Source organism: Aethalodelphis obliquidens, unplaced genomic scaffold (genome assembly GCF_003676395.1).
Source record: "Aethalodelphis obliquidens isolate GAN/ISIS:26980383/991018 unplaced genomic scaffold, ASM367639v1 scaffold22, whole genome shotgun sequence".
In the NCBI taxonomy this organism is placed as follows: domain Eukaryota; kingdom Metazoa; phylum Chordata; class Mammalia; order Artiodactyla; family Delphinidae; genus Aethalodelphis; species Aethalodelphis obliquidens.
The window spans coordinates 24999339-25016550 of record NW_020837966.1 but is presented as its reverse complement, the minus strand read 5'-3'; the positions used below and the strand labels follow the sequence as shown (position 1 = coordinate 25016550).

The 17212-nt window shown below is 46.8% G+C and overlaps 1 protein-coding gene across 4 annotated transcripts in view; it reads left to right on the top strand.

Annotated features, from left to right (window-relative positions):
- The window catches only part of IL5RA (interleukin 5 receptor subunit alpha), a 35356-nt gene extending 20462 nt beyond the window's left edge, over positions 1-14894 (top strand). For 3 of the 4 annotated variants that reach the window (XM_027121430.1, XM_027121432.1, XM_027121431.1), the window contains 3 exons: positions 7809-7905; positions 9165-9249; positions 13727-14894. In XM_027121430.1, the coding sequence (XP_026977231.1) occupies positions 7809-7905; positions 9165-9249; positions 13727-13813 (269 nt within the window). In that variant the 3' untranslated portion in view covers positions 13814-14894. Of the gene's footprint in view, positions 1-4959; positions 5035-6250; positions 6519-7808; positions 7906-9164; positions 9250-13726 lie in introns of those variants that run through there. The other variant, XM_027121434.1, reaches the window with a different exon arrangement.
- Positions 14895-17212: the final 2318 nt, after the last annotated feature.

Genomic DNA, 17212 nt, shown 5'->3' with positions numbered 1-17212 from the left:
AGCTGTGCGGTCAAGGTCGACACGGGCTGGCGGCTTCCTTTCGGGGCATCTTCCTCGAGACCTGTTACTCACAGGAAATCCTGGCCATGGCTTTCTGTCACAGTTTCTTTGCGTGTGTGGGGGAAGCCTTAGAGTCACATCACACATTCTAGAATCCGTAAGGACTTCATGAAAAGAGTTGGAAGCAGAAAATCAGGGAGGGATGTAAGAACTGGGGCTGGGATGGAAGCAAGGGTCCCACAGGGAGACTCTGCTGCCTTTTTCCTCGGACTTGACATTCATGGGCTGTGAATGAGTGAGGAAACCCGGCACACCGGCCCCAGGGCATGTGGAATCAAAACCTGGAGGGCGTGGTGTCACCTTCGCGATCCTCCAGCCCACCTCCTACATTGTACACTTTGCCGGCTCCACCCTCAGACTCCGCGCCTGTGCTTTTTCTTTTCCTTTCGCCACCACCTTTCTTTCTACGTCCTCACACTGTTGTGAAAAAGGGAGAAAACCAGGAAGGAGAAAGGTGAAGGGGAGACACTGCAGAGAGCTCAGATCCGCTTTCCCTGGGTCTTCCAAATGAATTTTGCAAATTCAAGAGCTTCTGTGAAGAAATGGCGGGCTTCTGGCTCATTAGCGACAAAAACTGATTGAGGAATAAAACGGTGACCCAGTCAGTACCTTGCAAAACCCACCTGGCTTCCCTGAGGGGGATATAACTTGTGACCATGCTGAGTTTTCTTTGTAAATGGGGGGTTTCCGGGTTGGTAAATGTGGTGGCCGCTTTGATCCGCTGTTTCCTTTTCCCCAGGCTCCTGTGGTTTCCAGGCTGGTAGCCGTGGCCTGAGGGCGGGCCAGCAGGGAGCCTTCAACTTCTGTCCCCAAATGTGAGGAGCAGGGAGCTCCCCTGTGCTTTCAGGCCCGGCCGCCTGGAGGTGTGGTGTCCACACCAGACTGCCACGCGTGACCTGTGCCTCGAGGTGGGCCCGCCAGATGACGGGAGGAAGGTGGGACTCCCCTCTTGGGGCAGGCACTGTGCTTGGCGTGTTCACCTATGTTATCTCATGTATCTTCACAAACACAGGATTTTCCTAATTTACAGATGAGCAAAGAGACGCAGAGGGGTTAAGGAACTACCCCAAGTGACAGAGCTAGGAAGTGACAGACCCGGACCTAGAACACAGCCACAGGACTGGGTCCACGCCATGCTCTTTCTGTGGTGCTTCGTCACCCTGTGGGTGACAGTGCCAGCCAGGGAGACAGAGGCAGGAGGACTGGCTGTGGGGACTGGCGGCAGTGAAAGGGTTGCCCTGCAGCTCATGAGCTGGTCAGCCTCCGTGGAGCCCAAGCAGTGGGGACATTTTCATTGACCTCTTCAGGCTACTCTAGTCTAAATACCCCCTTACGAGTTGTCCATGGCGTTCATTTTAATACAAACCTCCTTGAGGGTGCGGACCATCGTGCTTTATGCCGTCTCCTACCCCCTAGTGTCTTGAATATCTGGTGTTTTCTTTCCCTCCAGGCCTGAGCTTATGACTCTGCCTTCTGAGGATTCTGAAAGGGCTCCAATCTTAGTCTGGCTTTCATGATTTAGGGAAATTATCTTGATGCCTTACTGCTGACACGATGTGTTTAATCATAATCACAGTTATAATAACATTCATTGAACACCTACTATGAACTAGCACTGGGCCAATCACTTTGCAGGAATAACTCAGCCAGTTCTTATCCCCGTTGAGCAAAGCAGGTGATGGAAGCTCCTGAGGGCTCCCTGCTCAGGGTCACCTCTGTTGTAAGCGGCCGAACCAGGACGAAAGCGCTTCACCTGTTTCTTACTTCTACGTTAAGACTGCAGCCTCTGCAGCCAGCTTTCAGTTGCTTTAGCAGGTTGGTAGAACAGGGCCAGCAAACCCCTTACAGGGAAGAAAGTTTTGGGTTGCCTAGGGCCCCAGAAAGCACACACCTCTCTGTGCTGTGTGCAAAAGTCTGCAAAGAAGCAGAAGATGGTGAAGAGGGTTCTCTATTTAGTTTCATCAGGTCGTGTCCTACTGGGGACAAATGCAGACCAGCAGTACGGCAGCGATCCCTTAGGGAATCCTGAGTGCGCAAAGGTACACCTACACACCCGCCCCCCCATCCCAAGCATCTCCATGTCCTTTCCATATTTTGGGTCATTGAGCCCAATTTCCCCAGATGAACACAGAACACGTTTTGTGCATTTTGCTCTGGGCCCTGGACTACCTATGTTCTGTCCACTGAGGCTGCATTTGCCGACCCCTCTCTTTCACTCTCCCGAAATCAGGTAAAGGGATTTTTTTTTCCCTAAAAAAAAAAAACTCCCACAATCCACTTGACAGCTGCCTTAGAAAGCTCGCCCACCCAAAGGGCTTGCTTATGATTTTTGCTGGCACTGTGAGCCTGTGACCGGCTTGGCGGGTCCCCTCACAGACGATGCCACGGCCTCCCGCTCTAAAGAGAGACAAGTGCAGGAGGCTTTGTAGACTAATGCACCTGCATCCTCTCGGTTATCCAGCCCTGTCAGTGCCCTCAGAACTCCTCCCAGCACCTGCTGGTTTAACAGAGTAGGGCTGCTTCACTGGAAGAGCCCCATCAATTTACTATTGAGCTCTTTTCCTGCAGAACCTATTGTTGAGTCTGAAACTAGATTCAAATGCTACATGGAATCCCTAAAAGTCATACTTGTATGAACAGCTTAAGGGTGGAACAAGCCTCCAAACCAAATCGACCTTCTAAGTGTTATTAGTCTGAACTACAAAGATCATACAATTCTAGAACAAGTGGGGCTGCAGCACCGGGAGGAAAATGACTTGACAAAGCTCTGAGGGCAGAGCTGGGACGAGGTCCAGGGCCTGATTCTCTTTAACCACCAAGCTATTCGTCCCTCTCCGTCCCTTTCCCACCATACACTCCCGGGATATACAGCACGAGCAGAATTTTCATTAGTTGGCTAATTGTCAAGGTTAAATGGTTGAGACGTCAGAAACTGAGGAAGCCGAGGTCACCAAGAAACCAGACAGCTGAGCTCCCAAATGCTCCAAGTTGTCAATATTGGGAGAACATCCTAGAATGAGGTGCAGAGTCTGAAGGGCTTCTTCTCCTTGGCGGGACAGGCTTTGCGACTCCGTCTTTCTAAAGCTCATCTCTGCATAACCAAACAGCGGCGCCCATCAATTTCTTGAAAAGAAACATCCGTGGCTTCCGTTTTAATGGCAGAAAACTCATTCTTGAGTCAGAGAAAAGATTCAAGTTACCTTGAAACGCTTGTTCTTAAGAAAATGTCCAACGTCAGAGACCCCAAAATTCAAATTAATGATGTACCGAGGGGCCTCCCAACTTTTACAGAATTAAAATTCTTAATCATTTTGACCGGAAGGATATACACTGTCAGTGGGAACTGCACCCCTGTTCTACCTTCACTAAAATCAGAGGCGGTGCTGTCTTTAATTCATTTTACTTACATAACTGACTCTCAACTTCGTTTTTGCGTTAATAAATAACGTTAACGGTAGATAATCCCCAAGCGATTTCCATTTGGTAGTGAACATGTGAACCTTTTTCTTGCACTGAATTTACCTGCCAGTTTAGGTTTTCTTTGCAGTAAAGCTGACCTCGGCTCTGCTGTCTGGGGGGTTAGCTCTGTTCTCAGGTGGTGGTAGGGGAGTAGTTCCGGATCAAGGTGGGACACTGCAGAAACCAGGTGGGGAGAAATGACTCATGTGCCCCCTCCCTCCAGGCAGTGACGGTGACTTTGCTTTCCACATAGTACCTTGCATGCACCACTAACTTTTTTTTTGATCGAAAGAAATAAAATCAGTTGCCTCTCCAAAGAGGTTTTGTTAATTCAGAGAGAATCTTCCCTTATCAATGTGAGCGCTCAAGTGAACAGCTAGAGAGTGGTTTAACTGAAAAGATTTGTGTAAGCACGCTCAGAAGTGAACGACACTTTTATCAGGACCTGACATACCAGCCTGCAGAGAATTGCACAATTTGAGACACCAACGGGACCCAGGGTGCCACCCTGATAATATTGATAACACCACTCATTCTTTCTGCAGGACTCAAGCTTCACCTGTTTAACCTACTTGTAAACAGGAAACATTTTGCTACTTGGCATAACCCTTGCTAAATTTATGTTCCATGTACATGAGTCTAGAGATTCTGAACGTACTTGTTAGGGGACTTGCATAATGGTTCAGAGTGTACTACGGTGAGTTTCAGAGATGGGGCAATGAAGCAGGCAGACTCCCTTATTCAGGAAATCAGAGTGGGAAATGAAGCGAGCTGGTATTTGACTTCACGGTAGTAGTATGTCCCAGTTGCTCTTTATATTAGCTACGTGCAAGGGCAGTAAAAACTAGGTTTAACGGGACACTCGGTGACAATCCAGAGAACTGAATACTAATCCTAGAACCAGTGAGTGTCTATGGGATTTGGGAAAATAAAAGGTTTGTAAAATGATGAAAAGCAGAGCCTCAGAGAGCCAAAGTGTGGCTACCACCTGTTTGTAAAACAGCTATAAATACATGAAACTTCTTTTTCAACGCCATGGTCAGAGATTTTAAATAAAGTGATTCGGTCCTGGCTAGAGCCTAGGGAGCATCGGGAAGACTGGTATCTTACAAGGCAGCCCCCTTCTACTGCAGACACAGCCCGCAAACCCAGCCATGCCCAACAGCTGAGACACCACAACAAAACAGGGCTGCCTAGGAGGGAAGTGGTATCCGGCCGGGAAGAGGGCGCTCGGGAGGGTGTTCCGTGACAGAGGAATGTTTAGGATGTGTTCCATGAAGCGCCTGCCCATGCAGTGGGTCCTGGGTTTGGGCGTGGTGGGCAGTGGGACGGGGTCCCTGCACCGTGGTTAAGAGCACGGCTGCTCAGCACGTCCTGGGCTTCACCCCCGGCTACTAGCTGTGGTCCTCAGCTGAACCCCTCCGCCCTTCTCTGCGACAGCTCCTCCATCCATCAAACTAGGACAGCAGCGCCCACCCTGAAGCACTGCTGTGAGAATTCAAGTGAGATTGCAAGGTGAGCACTTTGCAGAGTGTCTGGTACCTAAAAAGGGAATGTCAAAACATGTATAGAAGATAAGCTATTGGTGACTGCTGGTTTCTGATAACTTTTATTTTTTGTTCTTTTCTACAACTTTCCAACTTTCACCAATGAAAATATCCTAAAGTCAATTTTGTGAGAGGTCAGTATACACCAAATGACAATGCCGTGGATTGGGTCAGGGGTACTAAAAAATGTGCTGCATTGAGAGCGTTCTTAAGGGTCAGAGTTCAACTTCCTCATATTTGCAGATGAGGAAACTGAGGCCCAGAACGGCCACCTTCACAACAAGCTAAGAATAGAAGCCAGGTTTCCAGACTAGGCAAACTCATGACACAAAAGCATGCATGTCTTGCATTTATGATGGCACAGATGAACCTATTTGCAAAGCAGAAACAGAGACACAGATGTAGAGAACAAACGTGTGGACACCGGTGGTGGGGAGAAAGGGGGGTGGGATGAATTGGGAGGTTGGGATGGACATATATACGCCACTGGGTATGAAATAGATAACTAGTGAGGGCCTGCTGTATAGCTCGGGGAACTCTACTCAGAGCTCTGTGGTGACCTGGATGGGAGGGAAATACAAAAGGGAGGGGATATGTGTATACATATGGCTGGTTCTCTTGCATTTACGGTTGGGTGTGATGTACTGGTGTAAAGCAAGTGGATGAGGAAAGGAGGGGCTACGGAGAATGAGAAGAAGCCAAGTGCCTTCCAAGGATTCCAGTCTGGGATCCTGCAAGAGGGGAGATCAGAATGGGGAAGTTTTGAGGGAAGTTGTTTTGATGTGAAGAAGGGTGTGAGTTTGGTTTTGAATGTTGTCAGCTTTGAGACACATCCCAGTGGGTTCTGCCTACAGGCAGTCTCAGATCCAGACTGGGAGCTGGGCAGGGATAAAGACTCGGGAGAGGATGCCATGGAATTAAAAGATGAAGCTGTGCTCAACAAACATTTCAAAGTTCAAAGAATAGACCATAGTGGAAAATACCAAAGGGTTAAGGCTGAGCGGTGAGGGGCAGTTGAAATTAGAAAGGGGGGAAGGAAATGATATTGAAGAAGAGGAATATTTGGGTAAAGGAGCCAGTGGCTTGGTTTCCAGGTGGGTGCAAGCATCAAATCTGAATTCAGGAGGGAGGTCAGGAAAAATAAAGTTGGAAGAAGAAACTGACCGTCCTTTGGCTTCAACCAGGAGGAAGCCACCAGCAAATTTTTAAAGTGCTTTCTGAGATGGGAAAAGGAAGCTGCCTGAATCCCTTATTCAAGAAATGAGGCCGGGAAATAAAGGAGGTATTGGATAATAGTTGGGAGAGATGGCAGAGCAAAGTAATGGCTTATTCAAGATAAAGGACTCTATGAATATTTGAAAGCAGAAGGGAAGAGATGAAGGAGAGATTAAAGCTTTTGGGAGGTAGAAGATAAACCTCAACTAAGAGTTCTCAGGAGGCCAGAAAAACAAAGGCCACGAGATCAAGGCAACATTGGAATCACTAGCATTAAATCCTCGAGACATCTCTCCACCCTGATACCTGGAAAGATGTGAGTTTTAAGTATTTTGGGGCTTTTGGAAGTCTTAAGATATTTTACAAGGGACTTGAAAATTCCACTTACATTCACTTCTCATTTTATAATAGAAACCGTTAATGGCAAACCAAGGATTAAGACCTGCTTCTCCTGGGGTGTGGTGTGTATCTCACCTCTGTACTTAGAGCTGCTGTCACTAAATTATCTGTGTCTTTATTTGCTTATCGACTTCTTCCCTCAATTGCAGGAAGGGAGGGTTCACATGCTTTCTTTTAACACTGTCTCCCAGCAACGTGTATAACGTCCCACACATAACAGGAGCCCAGTAAATATTGGCTAAACGGGTGAATAAAGGAATGAATGAACACAGAAAGGACCCATGCATTCAGGGAGATAACTCAAGATTTGCATTCTTCTCTAAAAATGAATCAGACAGTTTAGCAAGCAGGTTACCCTTTAAACGCCATTTGGTAAATGGCCTTGGGTTTTTCTTGAAGGTATTTCCAGTACCTTAATAAAAAAAATCACACACACCCCAAAGCTATCATCAAAGCCCACAGAAGAACCTATCCTTGAGTACAGATTAGAAGCAAATTTAACTAGATAGTCGGGCAGCATGTGGCATATTTATACTTTCTGTACGGAATCAAGTTAGCATCTACGTTTTCATCTGTGAACAACAGGTATAAACGTAAGAGGTGTTGTGAGGATAATTCAGATTGTAAACTTACAACAGAGTCTGATACCTTTGTTGTGAACTATGAGTATTATCCCACACTGTACTTCCTCTAAAAGTCCAACTTTGTAAAATGTTTTGATTGTACTGCAATTAGGTTACTGAGTAGGCTTACGTTTTTGCATCTTTTTCATCTAAAAACCTTAGTACTCACCAAAAGCTGCTAAGCTCCGAGATCCAGCTGGCATATTACCTAGAATATACTCCATAAATATCTGCTCACTGATTAAATAATGCCTCAAGATTAAAAGTGGCCTCATTGCCATTGCCGTTATTTCATTTCACTCTTGTATCAACTCTGTGAGATGGATGCTCCCTGCCCACCCTGCCCCATTTTACAGATGAGAAATCTAAAGCTCGGGGAGGTTAAGCTACTTTCCCAGCATCACCCAGCACCTTGAACTCTGACCCAAGCCCCCTTTGGCCCTAGTGTAGTCATCTCTCTTTTCTGCTGATGATTCTAGTTCTGATTTTTTTTTTTTCCCATTAGGAAACAATGAGCAGAAGCCCTGGACAAAATGGTTCCTTATTGCAGTTATGGCAACCGTCTGCTTTATCTTGTTAATTTTCTCACTCATCTGCAGAATGTAGGTATTCTTTTTATTTGGGTGCTTTCGCTGGGATCTAAATATTGGATTTTTACCTTCTTGCCATGCATCCGCTGGATGCAGGGTTCTTGTTATCAGGTGGAATTTACGACATTGTTGTGTCTTCCTGGACAGCCTTTCCAAGATGAGTGTGGACCAAATAAAAAACTGGTAAACAGCAGGTGATTTACAGAAACTGGATACAGAGCACAACACAGCCTTCAGTCGTTAGATACCCCCTTCCTGAATCTGCCGACAGTCTATTCATCTCCGCAAAGGATTTTTTTTTGGCTGCAGAGCGTGGCATGCGGGATCTTAGTTCCCCAACCAGGCATCAAACCCGTGCTCCCTGCAGTGGAAGTGTGGATTCTTAACCACAGGAATGCCAGGGAAGTCCCTCTATGAAGGTTTTTACATTTGTGTTTTTTTGATTCCCTGCCTTCCATTCCCTACTTGGTTGCCTCTGTTGAGCCCCCAGGGCATGCTTCTTACTCTTTGGTAAAGGAAGGCATCCCATTGGATGCTGAACTCACTATGGTGCCTCCTGTGTTATGATCCCCAATTATGAGGTACCAACTCCTACCCTGGCCCTTCGGTCAAACAGTCCCTTACTGGCTGATCATTCCCAGGTCAGACACAGATTGTAGAAGGGTCATGCAGATTTGGTGGCCAAACCTAGAGCTTGCAAATTGCCCCATAAAAACTTCTCATCCCTTCTGGCGTCCGGGAAGGCCGAGTGCCACTTAGGAGGCTGCAGAACATGTTCTATCTTATTAGCTTTTTCATAATTTAGAAAGTGACTTTTATTTTAAACAGCTTCACTATTATAAATGTCTTATCAGATGGCATCTATAGGCTGGGGGGCGGTTGGCAGCTCAAAGGAGAAGAAAAAGACAGTAAACCCTGAGAGCTGGCGCCTAGGGGGAGAGGCTGCCTACCAGCATCGTGGGTAACCCTGGGGCCCCACGCACTTGACGTACATCATTTTCAGAAATCAGGCCTGGTAGAACGCACCAACATGAAGCAATTGTCATTTTGTCTCCCTTGGATGATTCAGAAGTCCCATCAGAGCCCTGCAGTACCACCAAGCTCTTCAACTATTATTACAATGTAGATATTTGGAAGTCTTAGTCAATGAAGATTTAGAATTCACAAAACAGCAGGTCCAGGGATTAACTAGGTCAAGTTTTAGAGTAGATATTTAAGGACAATAAAGGCTGTTCTTGCTTATCTATTTCCCTCCTTCACTCTGTTTTCAGATGCCACTTATGGACCAAGGTGTTTCCACCTGTTCCGGCACCAAAGAGTAATATTAAAGAATTCTTTGTAACCATCAACTATGAGGTAATATTGAAGGTTCTTATAACATGTCATATCTGCCCAGGGTTGGGTCCTCAGGGATCTGTCACTGGGTCATTCGTTTTCCACGTTACAAGGCAGGGTCTTTACCCAGGAGGCCAGGTGCCTTCAGGTTGCTTTTGTCATTCTGCTCTTCTTTTAATATATGTTCATTACAGTCTTTGAATATTGCAAAGGTCCTACTCAGTTATGAGTGTCCTCACCAGTCAGACCTGAACTTTTATTTTCTATCACCCAGCTCTTATCACCCAGACCTTGGGCAATTCCTTCAACCCCATGGGCCCTGACTTCCATTTCTGCACAGTAAGGGGCACAGATGTGATGGTCCAATGACCTGTTTATCTCTGACGTTCTAACAATCAATGTTTCTACACATGGGTACCCCAATCAGTAAAGTTTTTCAGAGGGATTTTTCCTAGTTCCTTAGTATAAAGAACCATAGAAAAGGCAACTGATTTCCCCAAATACGTTTTCTTAGGCGCTGTTAACCATTCAGAGCACTTAGGCTTAACTGAATGCTCACTTACCAATGGCATCCAATGGTTCTAGCATCACATGGTAGAAGTCATCCTTTCCCTAGTGAAATGCCTTGGCATCTTTGTTGAAAATAAGTTGTCCATGTATATCTGTGTCTATTTCTGGACTATTAGGTTTCATTGATCTATTTGTCTATCTTTATGCTAATATAATACTGTCTTGATGACTAGAGCTTTATTGTAAACTTGGAGGCCAGGTAGTGTAAGGCTTCCAAACATGACTGTTCAAAGTTGTTTTGGTTATTCTAGGTCCTTTTTATTTCCACATAAATTTTAGAGCCAGTTTATCAATTTCAACAAAAAAAGCTGCTGGGATCAGGATTGTCTTGTATTATAGGTGCATTTGGGAAGAAGTGACATCTTAAACATAACGAGTCTTCCGATCTGTAAATGTGACATCTCAACTTATTTTTGTAGGTTTTCTTTAATTTTTGTCAGCAAGGTCTTGGGATGTTCAGTGTATTGCAGGTTGCTTGTTAAATCTGTCCTTAAATTGAATGGTTATTTAGATCAGGGGCCAGCCGACTTTCTGTAAAGAGCCAGATAGTAAACATTCAAGGGCCAGATGCTTTATCACACTGCCACTGTAGGGGGAAAACATCCACAGACAATATGCAAATAGCTCTGGCCAATAAAACTTTATTTACAAAATCTGGCAATGAGCCAGACTCAGCCCACAGGCTGCAGCCTGCAGACCCTCATCAAGCAATTTTCTTAACAAATTTCATTTTCTCTCTGATAAAGTTACTCATGGTAGGATGAGTTAACTGGTGACTGGTTGTAGGGGCGTTTGGGTCGATCACTCACTCACCAAAATGCATCACGGCAGTAAGAGGTGACCTTTCTTTAGAGTTTGCAGTTCGGGTGTTTGGGATGATTTAGCGGATGACAGTTTCTGACCTACTGAAGCGGAGAATCGAGGCTGGCCCAAGAGTCACCCCTACCCTCAGTTCCACCCTTGTGGTCTCCTTTATCAGGAGAACTGCCGGCTTGCTCTTGTTAACCCGTAGCTTTTCTGGAAGGAAAGTGTGCCCCACGGTGAAACTTGTTTCTCTTCCTGTGAATTCGTGCCGTGGATCCCTCCTGGATCTGGCACATGCATGCCTGGAAAGCACGTGTGGTTTAAGCAGCAGACTCAAGTCATCTGACCCAGCCTCTTAACAGCACATTTTAGTGCTGGTATCTCATTTCCCTTCACAGCCCCCAAAGATTTCCTTGCACATTCTGAGGTTGGTAAAAGAAACTGGCTTAACAGCTTACTGGGTAAGTCTGCGGTTTGCTGTTAATTAACATCAAGTCATGGGGACTTCCCTGGTGGTTCAGTGGTAAAGAATCCGCCTTCCAGTGCAGGGAACGTGGCTTTGATCCCTGGTTGGGGAACTAAGATCCCACACGTCGCGGGGCAACTAAGCCAGCGCCACAACTACTGAGGTCAGCGCCTCAACTAGAGAGCCTGTGTGCCGCAAACTACAGAGCCCGCACAACCAAGACCCGATGCAGCCAAAAAAAAAAAAAAAAAAAAAAAAACCATCAAGTCATGTGTGCAAAACAACAACTCTTGGGGTAGACAGGCTGGTTTCAGAATAAGCAAAGGATTTATGTCAAAACCCATCACGGCCAAGCTCTTCCGGACAACGCACTCTCCTCACATTGCAGCGGGTCAGGAAAACCAGATCAGTGAGAGGGATGGGGTGGGGCGGGAGGGCCGCAGCGTGGAGGGGGAGAGTGGGGAGAACTGGGGAAACGAAGGGTCACCTCCTGCCCTCAGTTCTACCACCTCCACCTGGAGGAGTAGGTGCCTCAGTACAGAGCTGACCACAGCTGGGCCACGTGCTGGGCCAGCCTGTACCTTCAAAGGCAGAGCCTGTGCAACCCACTTCTGGGGCCTTTGCTACAAGGACAACGAGGGGGCCCATTAGAGTTATGGGCAAACTGCCGGGAAGCCTCCCCCTGGTGGGAAAGGAAACCCTCTGCTTTTCATCACCGCTCATACCTCTAAGCTTGATGTTGGTACCCAGAATCCTGGGGTTCAGAGGGTAGCTGCCAACCCAGAGAGGCTGTTAAGCATGTTTTTGCTTGTCCAGGCCTGAGTCAGAAATTGTTCTGTAACGTTCAAGACACAGGTTCTGGTGGCAGGAGAGGGAGGGAGGAAGCAGGGGGATGAGCTTTTTAGTGATAAAAAAGACTCACTAAAAAAACTCTTATTCTCAGCTTTCCATTGGTTACAGACTGGTTTCCAGCCATTCTTTGTTTCTACGCTGGTAACCGGAGAGGGTTCCTTCCGAGATTAAGTAGACAACAACCTATTAAAAGTACATACGGCAGAGAGCACAGGTGCCGTGTTCATCACTGCGTATTCAATGCATCACGTGGTGTCCAGTGCAAAAAATGTGCTGGGACTTCCGTGGCAGTGCAGTGGTTAAGACTCCACGCTCCCAATGCAGGGGACCCGGGTCCAATCCCTGGTCAGGGAACTAGATCCCACATGCATGCTGCAACTGGGAGCCCACGTGCCGCAACTAGGAAAGATCCCCCGTGCTGCAACTAAGACCCAGCGCAGCCAAAAAAACAAAAGTGTGGAATGATTCCTACATGGTTGGTGGGAATGTAAGTTGGTGCAGCCACTATGGAAAACAGTAGGGAGGCTCCTCAGAAAACTAAAAATAGAACTACCATATGATCGAGCAATCCCACTCCTGGACAAAACTATAATTCAAAAAGATACATGCACCCCTGTGTTCACAGCAGCACTGTTCACAATAGCCAAGACATGCAAACAATCTAAATGTCCATCGACAGATGAATGGATAAAGAAGATGTGGTGCATATATACAGCACAATGGAATACTAGTCAGCCATAAAGAATGAAATAATGCCATTGGCAGCAACATGGATGCAACTAGAGATTATCATATTAAGTGAAGTCAGTCAGAAAGAGAAAGACAAATACCATATAATATCACTTATATGTGGAATCTAAAATATGGCACAAATGAACCTATCTACAAAACAGAAACAGACTCAGAGACATAGAGAACAGACTTGTGGCTGTCAGGGGCGGGGTGCGGGGGAGGGATGGGCTGGGAGTTTGGGGGTGGTAGATGCAAACTACTGTATATAGGATGGATAAACAACAAGGTCCTACTGTATAGCACAGGACACTATATTCAATATCCTGTGATAAACCATAATGGAAAAGAATATAAAAAAATAATATATATGTGTACAACTGAGTCACTTTGCTGTCCAGCAGAGACTGGTACAACACTGTAAATCAACTATACTTCACTTAAAAAAATATGAAAAAGATGTGCTGAATGAGTAAAGGGGGTCAAGGAATACAATCTCTTACAGAAGGTATTTTTTTGGTCATGAATTTTGTAATTAATACCAGCATTATCTATGACAGCCAAAATTGGACATAACACCTCTATTTCAGGGAAGACTATAGTCAACTGTGGATGGCATACAATGGAACTATTCAAAATGAGCAGCCAAAGAACATACAGTCATCCCTCAGCATCTGCAGGGAGCATGGTTCCAGGAGGCCCAGCGGGCACCAACACCTGCAGACGCTCGGGTCCAGTATGTAGAAGTGTGAAGCCTGTGGATACCGAGGGCTGGCTGTATGGAATTTAAAATAAGATGTGATGCTATGTGGAAAGAAATCCACTTAGAAAGCTCTTCGTATAACTGTAAAGATAACTTTCTATCTAGAAAAAAGGGCTGAAGACAAACAGTGGGCTGTGCTTGGGAGTTAAGTTGATCGGTATTTTTTGGTTTTCTTCCTACTTATTTTCCGTACTTTCTTCAGTGACCATTTACTATTTTCATAAGCAAAAGTGACTTGAAACCAATTGTAAAGAAATTCAAAGACTCAGAAAGTTCTCTAGAAGACATCTAAGGAAGGATGATTTGTTTTGCAGAAAACTGGTTCCAGTGAAACACAAATTGAAGTCATAAGCTATGCGGAGGAGGCTGGATCTGAGACCCTGGAGGACTCCGTGTTTTGACTGTCCCCGGAGCATTGTCAAAACCAACTCACACTCACGAGCCCCGGGGATAAGAATGGGAACAACTGTTTCTTGGCTAAGAGGAGTTTGGAGTTTACCAAACACTCAATTTAGCTGCAAGGGGAAAAACACCCAGACAAATCTCTAACTCACACAGGTTGATTGATTCATCTGACTGTCCTGCCAGGTCTGATCTCTGCACAGGGCAGCACCTCCTCACCTGCCAGCCTCCTGATCTGCATCACTCACCTCAAACACTTCTGCACGAGAGACAGTTATTAAGGCTAACATCAACTGTGTTTACTCTGGTAGTGCCACGTTGACTGGTTCAACTGCCAACGGTAACGATCAGCTAAAATCTCAGGAAGAAAGCATTTTGCACCATCCTGGAGTGAATAGTGAACTTGGATTGAAGACTGTCTTCCCTATAGCAAGTGGGAGCCATGGTGCTTTTATTCTGAGTTCGGGAATACTTTTTCTTTCAAGTAGTGTGTGTGTGTGTTTGTGTGTGTGTGTGTGTGTGTATGTGTATGTGTGTGTGTGTGTGAGACAGAGAGAGAGAGAATCTCAAGCTCTACGGGCACAATCAAGTTAGCATCATTTGAGGCAAACTAATTTCAAAACCTAAGAAGCTAACGTATCAGTCCATACCAAAGGAGGGGACAGGATTATATTCTCAAAGCCGGCCTTGATATTCTGGGAATATACTGAGAAAGGCATTGGGTGGAATTGTGTTGGAAGGGGATCACTTAATTAGGAATGAATTTTCTGAAAAGACGTCTGCTTGCAAAGACTTCAGAGCAACCTGTTGGGCATCTGGTCAAGTAGTGCTGGGTCAGCGCTAGCCTTGGAGGTTTGGAAGGGGTCCTACAGGTATCCCAACAAACATGCCAATCTAGACAGGAATTCCTCCTCTAACATCCTCCCGTATGAGTCTGCAACTAGATCGGTGGCCCCCGCGATGGGCCATGGGCTACAGGTAGAACCAAGTACAGGTGTGGCCAGGGCAGAGAGGGGTTAGGAGGGACAGCTGGTACTTGAAGGGATCCAAACGGTGCTGATTGTACACGGCCCTGGAGCAGGAAGCTTAGAACAGGGAAAGGTCACAGTGCTCAGAACAAACCTCCACCATGGCAGACTCTTTACATGCTTTTCATAGTTGATTTAGTCAGTCTGATCGAGGAATGGGGCATGTTGACTACCAAATACTTCCAGGGGTTGTGTTTCTTTTAATTTCTTTCTTTTTTTTTTTTTGGTTGCTACTCTTCACTGCAGTGCGCAGGCTTCTCACTGCGGAGCATGGGCTCTAGGCACACGGGCTTAGGTGCTCCGCGGCATGTGGAATCTTCCCGGACCAGGGCTCAAACCCGTGTCCCCTGCACTGGCAGGTGGATTCTTAACCACTGGGGAAGTCCCCAGGGGTTGTTTTTCTGATAACCATCCACTGCAAATAGCAGGGACCTGGGCCCAGGATAGTAGGCACAGCAGTCTGGCATCTGTCAGTTACTGCCTATTTCCAAGAGTTATGGACTGAATGCGCCCCACCCCCCATTCACGTGTTGAAACTCTACACCTCAATGTAGTGGTATATGGAGGTGGGACCTTAGGCAGGTGACTAGGTTGGGATGCTCATGAATGGGATTAGTGCTCTTACAAACAGATCCCAAAGAGTTTTTCCCCCATGTGATGATATGAGAAGTTGGCCTTCTGCAACCAGGAAGAGGACTCTCACCAGAACCCCAGCATGCTGACACCCTGATCTGGGACTTCCAGCCTCCAAAACTGTGAGAAATAAATTTCTGTTGTTTATAAGCCCCCCAGACTGTGGTGCTTCGTTACAGCAGCCTGAGCTAAGACACCAAATGTCAGGAGCTGCACCACACGCCTCCCAGACATCACCTCTAATCCTGAGAAGCCCACATGGTACGATTGCCCCTGTCTGACAGATGCAATCACTGCGGCTCAGAGAGCATGTTAGATAAGAAATGGATACTGAGGGGCTGAATACAGGCACTAGTGACCCCGGAAATGTGGAGGGGACGGTTAGGAAACAAGCTGAAGCCTGCTTAGGGGGTGGGACCAGGAGGGCACGGCTGCAATGACTGGCAAAATATCTCATCACCTGATGCAGAGGCTCTGTGAATGGTGGTGAGGAATCTGTAGGAGACTTAGGTTAAGCATGCTCAAGCTTGAGCACATCAGAATCACCTGGCGGGGTCATTAAAGCAGATCAGAGCCTGTGACCGAGGAGGTCCGGTGGGCCTGAGAATCTGCTTTCCCCTAAGCTCTCAGGTGACGCTGATGCTGGTCTCCTGATCCCACTTTGAGAACAGCTGCTCCAGGTGATTCCACTGAATATCAAACTTTGAAAACCAACTGTTTTGTTGCAGGCAAAGCCCTGCAAAAAAAACCAACAACAACAACAACAAAAACCCTACCCCTTTTTCGACTTATTACTCCACATGTGATCTCTTTGAAACTGGGGCCCGGAAACCTAGGACTGTGAAAACGGCCTCTGCCGAGGAGGCTGGACAAGGAGAGAGCCGTGCCCAGTTCTTTCTGTTTGGTGAGGTGCTGGCTTCACACCCACCTGCCTCCACCTCAGTAGCAGCCGTCACCCCGGTACTGAGTCCGACCCACTGCCTGATTTGGGGATATCAGTGTCAGGCAGCAGAGAGCAGCCCATGTGTCTCCCTAGAGGGTTAGGCCCTTCCTTTTCTGCCTTGTGGAACTCACACTCAGTCTTTGGGAACGCGTACCCCATGCCTCCTCCTTCGTGAAACCTTCCAAAGCAGAGTTTGCTTGATCCTGCCTCTGGGGCCTCGTTCTGGGCCTCAGCCCCCCTCTTCCACCGGCTGCCCTATAGGATGGGCCATCCAGGACGATGGGGCTCATGTGAAATGCATTTTCATCTGCAGCCTCTGGGACAGTCCCTGACTCTTAGAAGGGATCAATGCTTCTTGGACCCTCTTAAACCCTCTTCCCACCCCGTCACAGTTCCTTGCAAACAGTTGGAACTGAATGCTATCTGGTAGAGATCATCAAGGTCTAAATTGAAAGCACGGAGAGGAAGACGGGTGTCTAGTGAGAACATGATCGGAAATAACCAGGAGGCTCGCGTGTGCCTGGCCATCTGGCTGGTGGAGCCTGGGCCTCTTTCTGCTGATGATGTGACTACGCTACAATGTGTAAATTACTATACAAAAGGACTTGGGTTTTGAGTGGTGTGTCCTGTTTTCACTGCCCTGTCATGGCAAATCAGAGTGTGAACGCTTCACAGCAAATACCCTCGTCAGCAGGTTGATGAGATACAAGCACCCACCTCTTCCCATCTTCCACCAGGACACGGTGGATGGCCACCTCCCTCCCAAGAGCCTTCATGGTCACAGGCTCAGAACA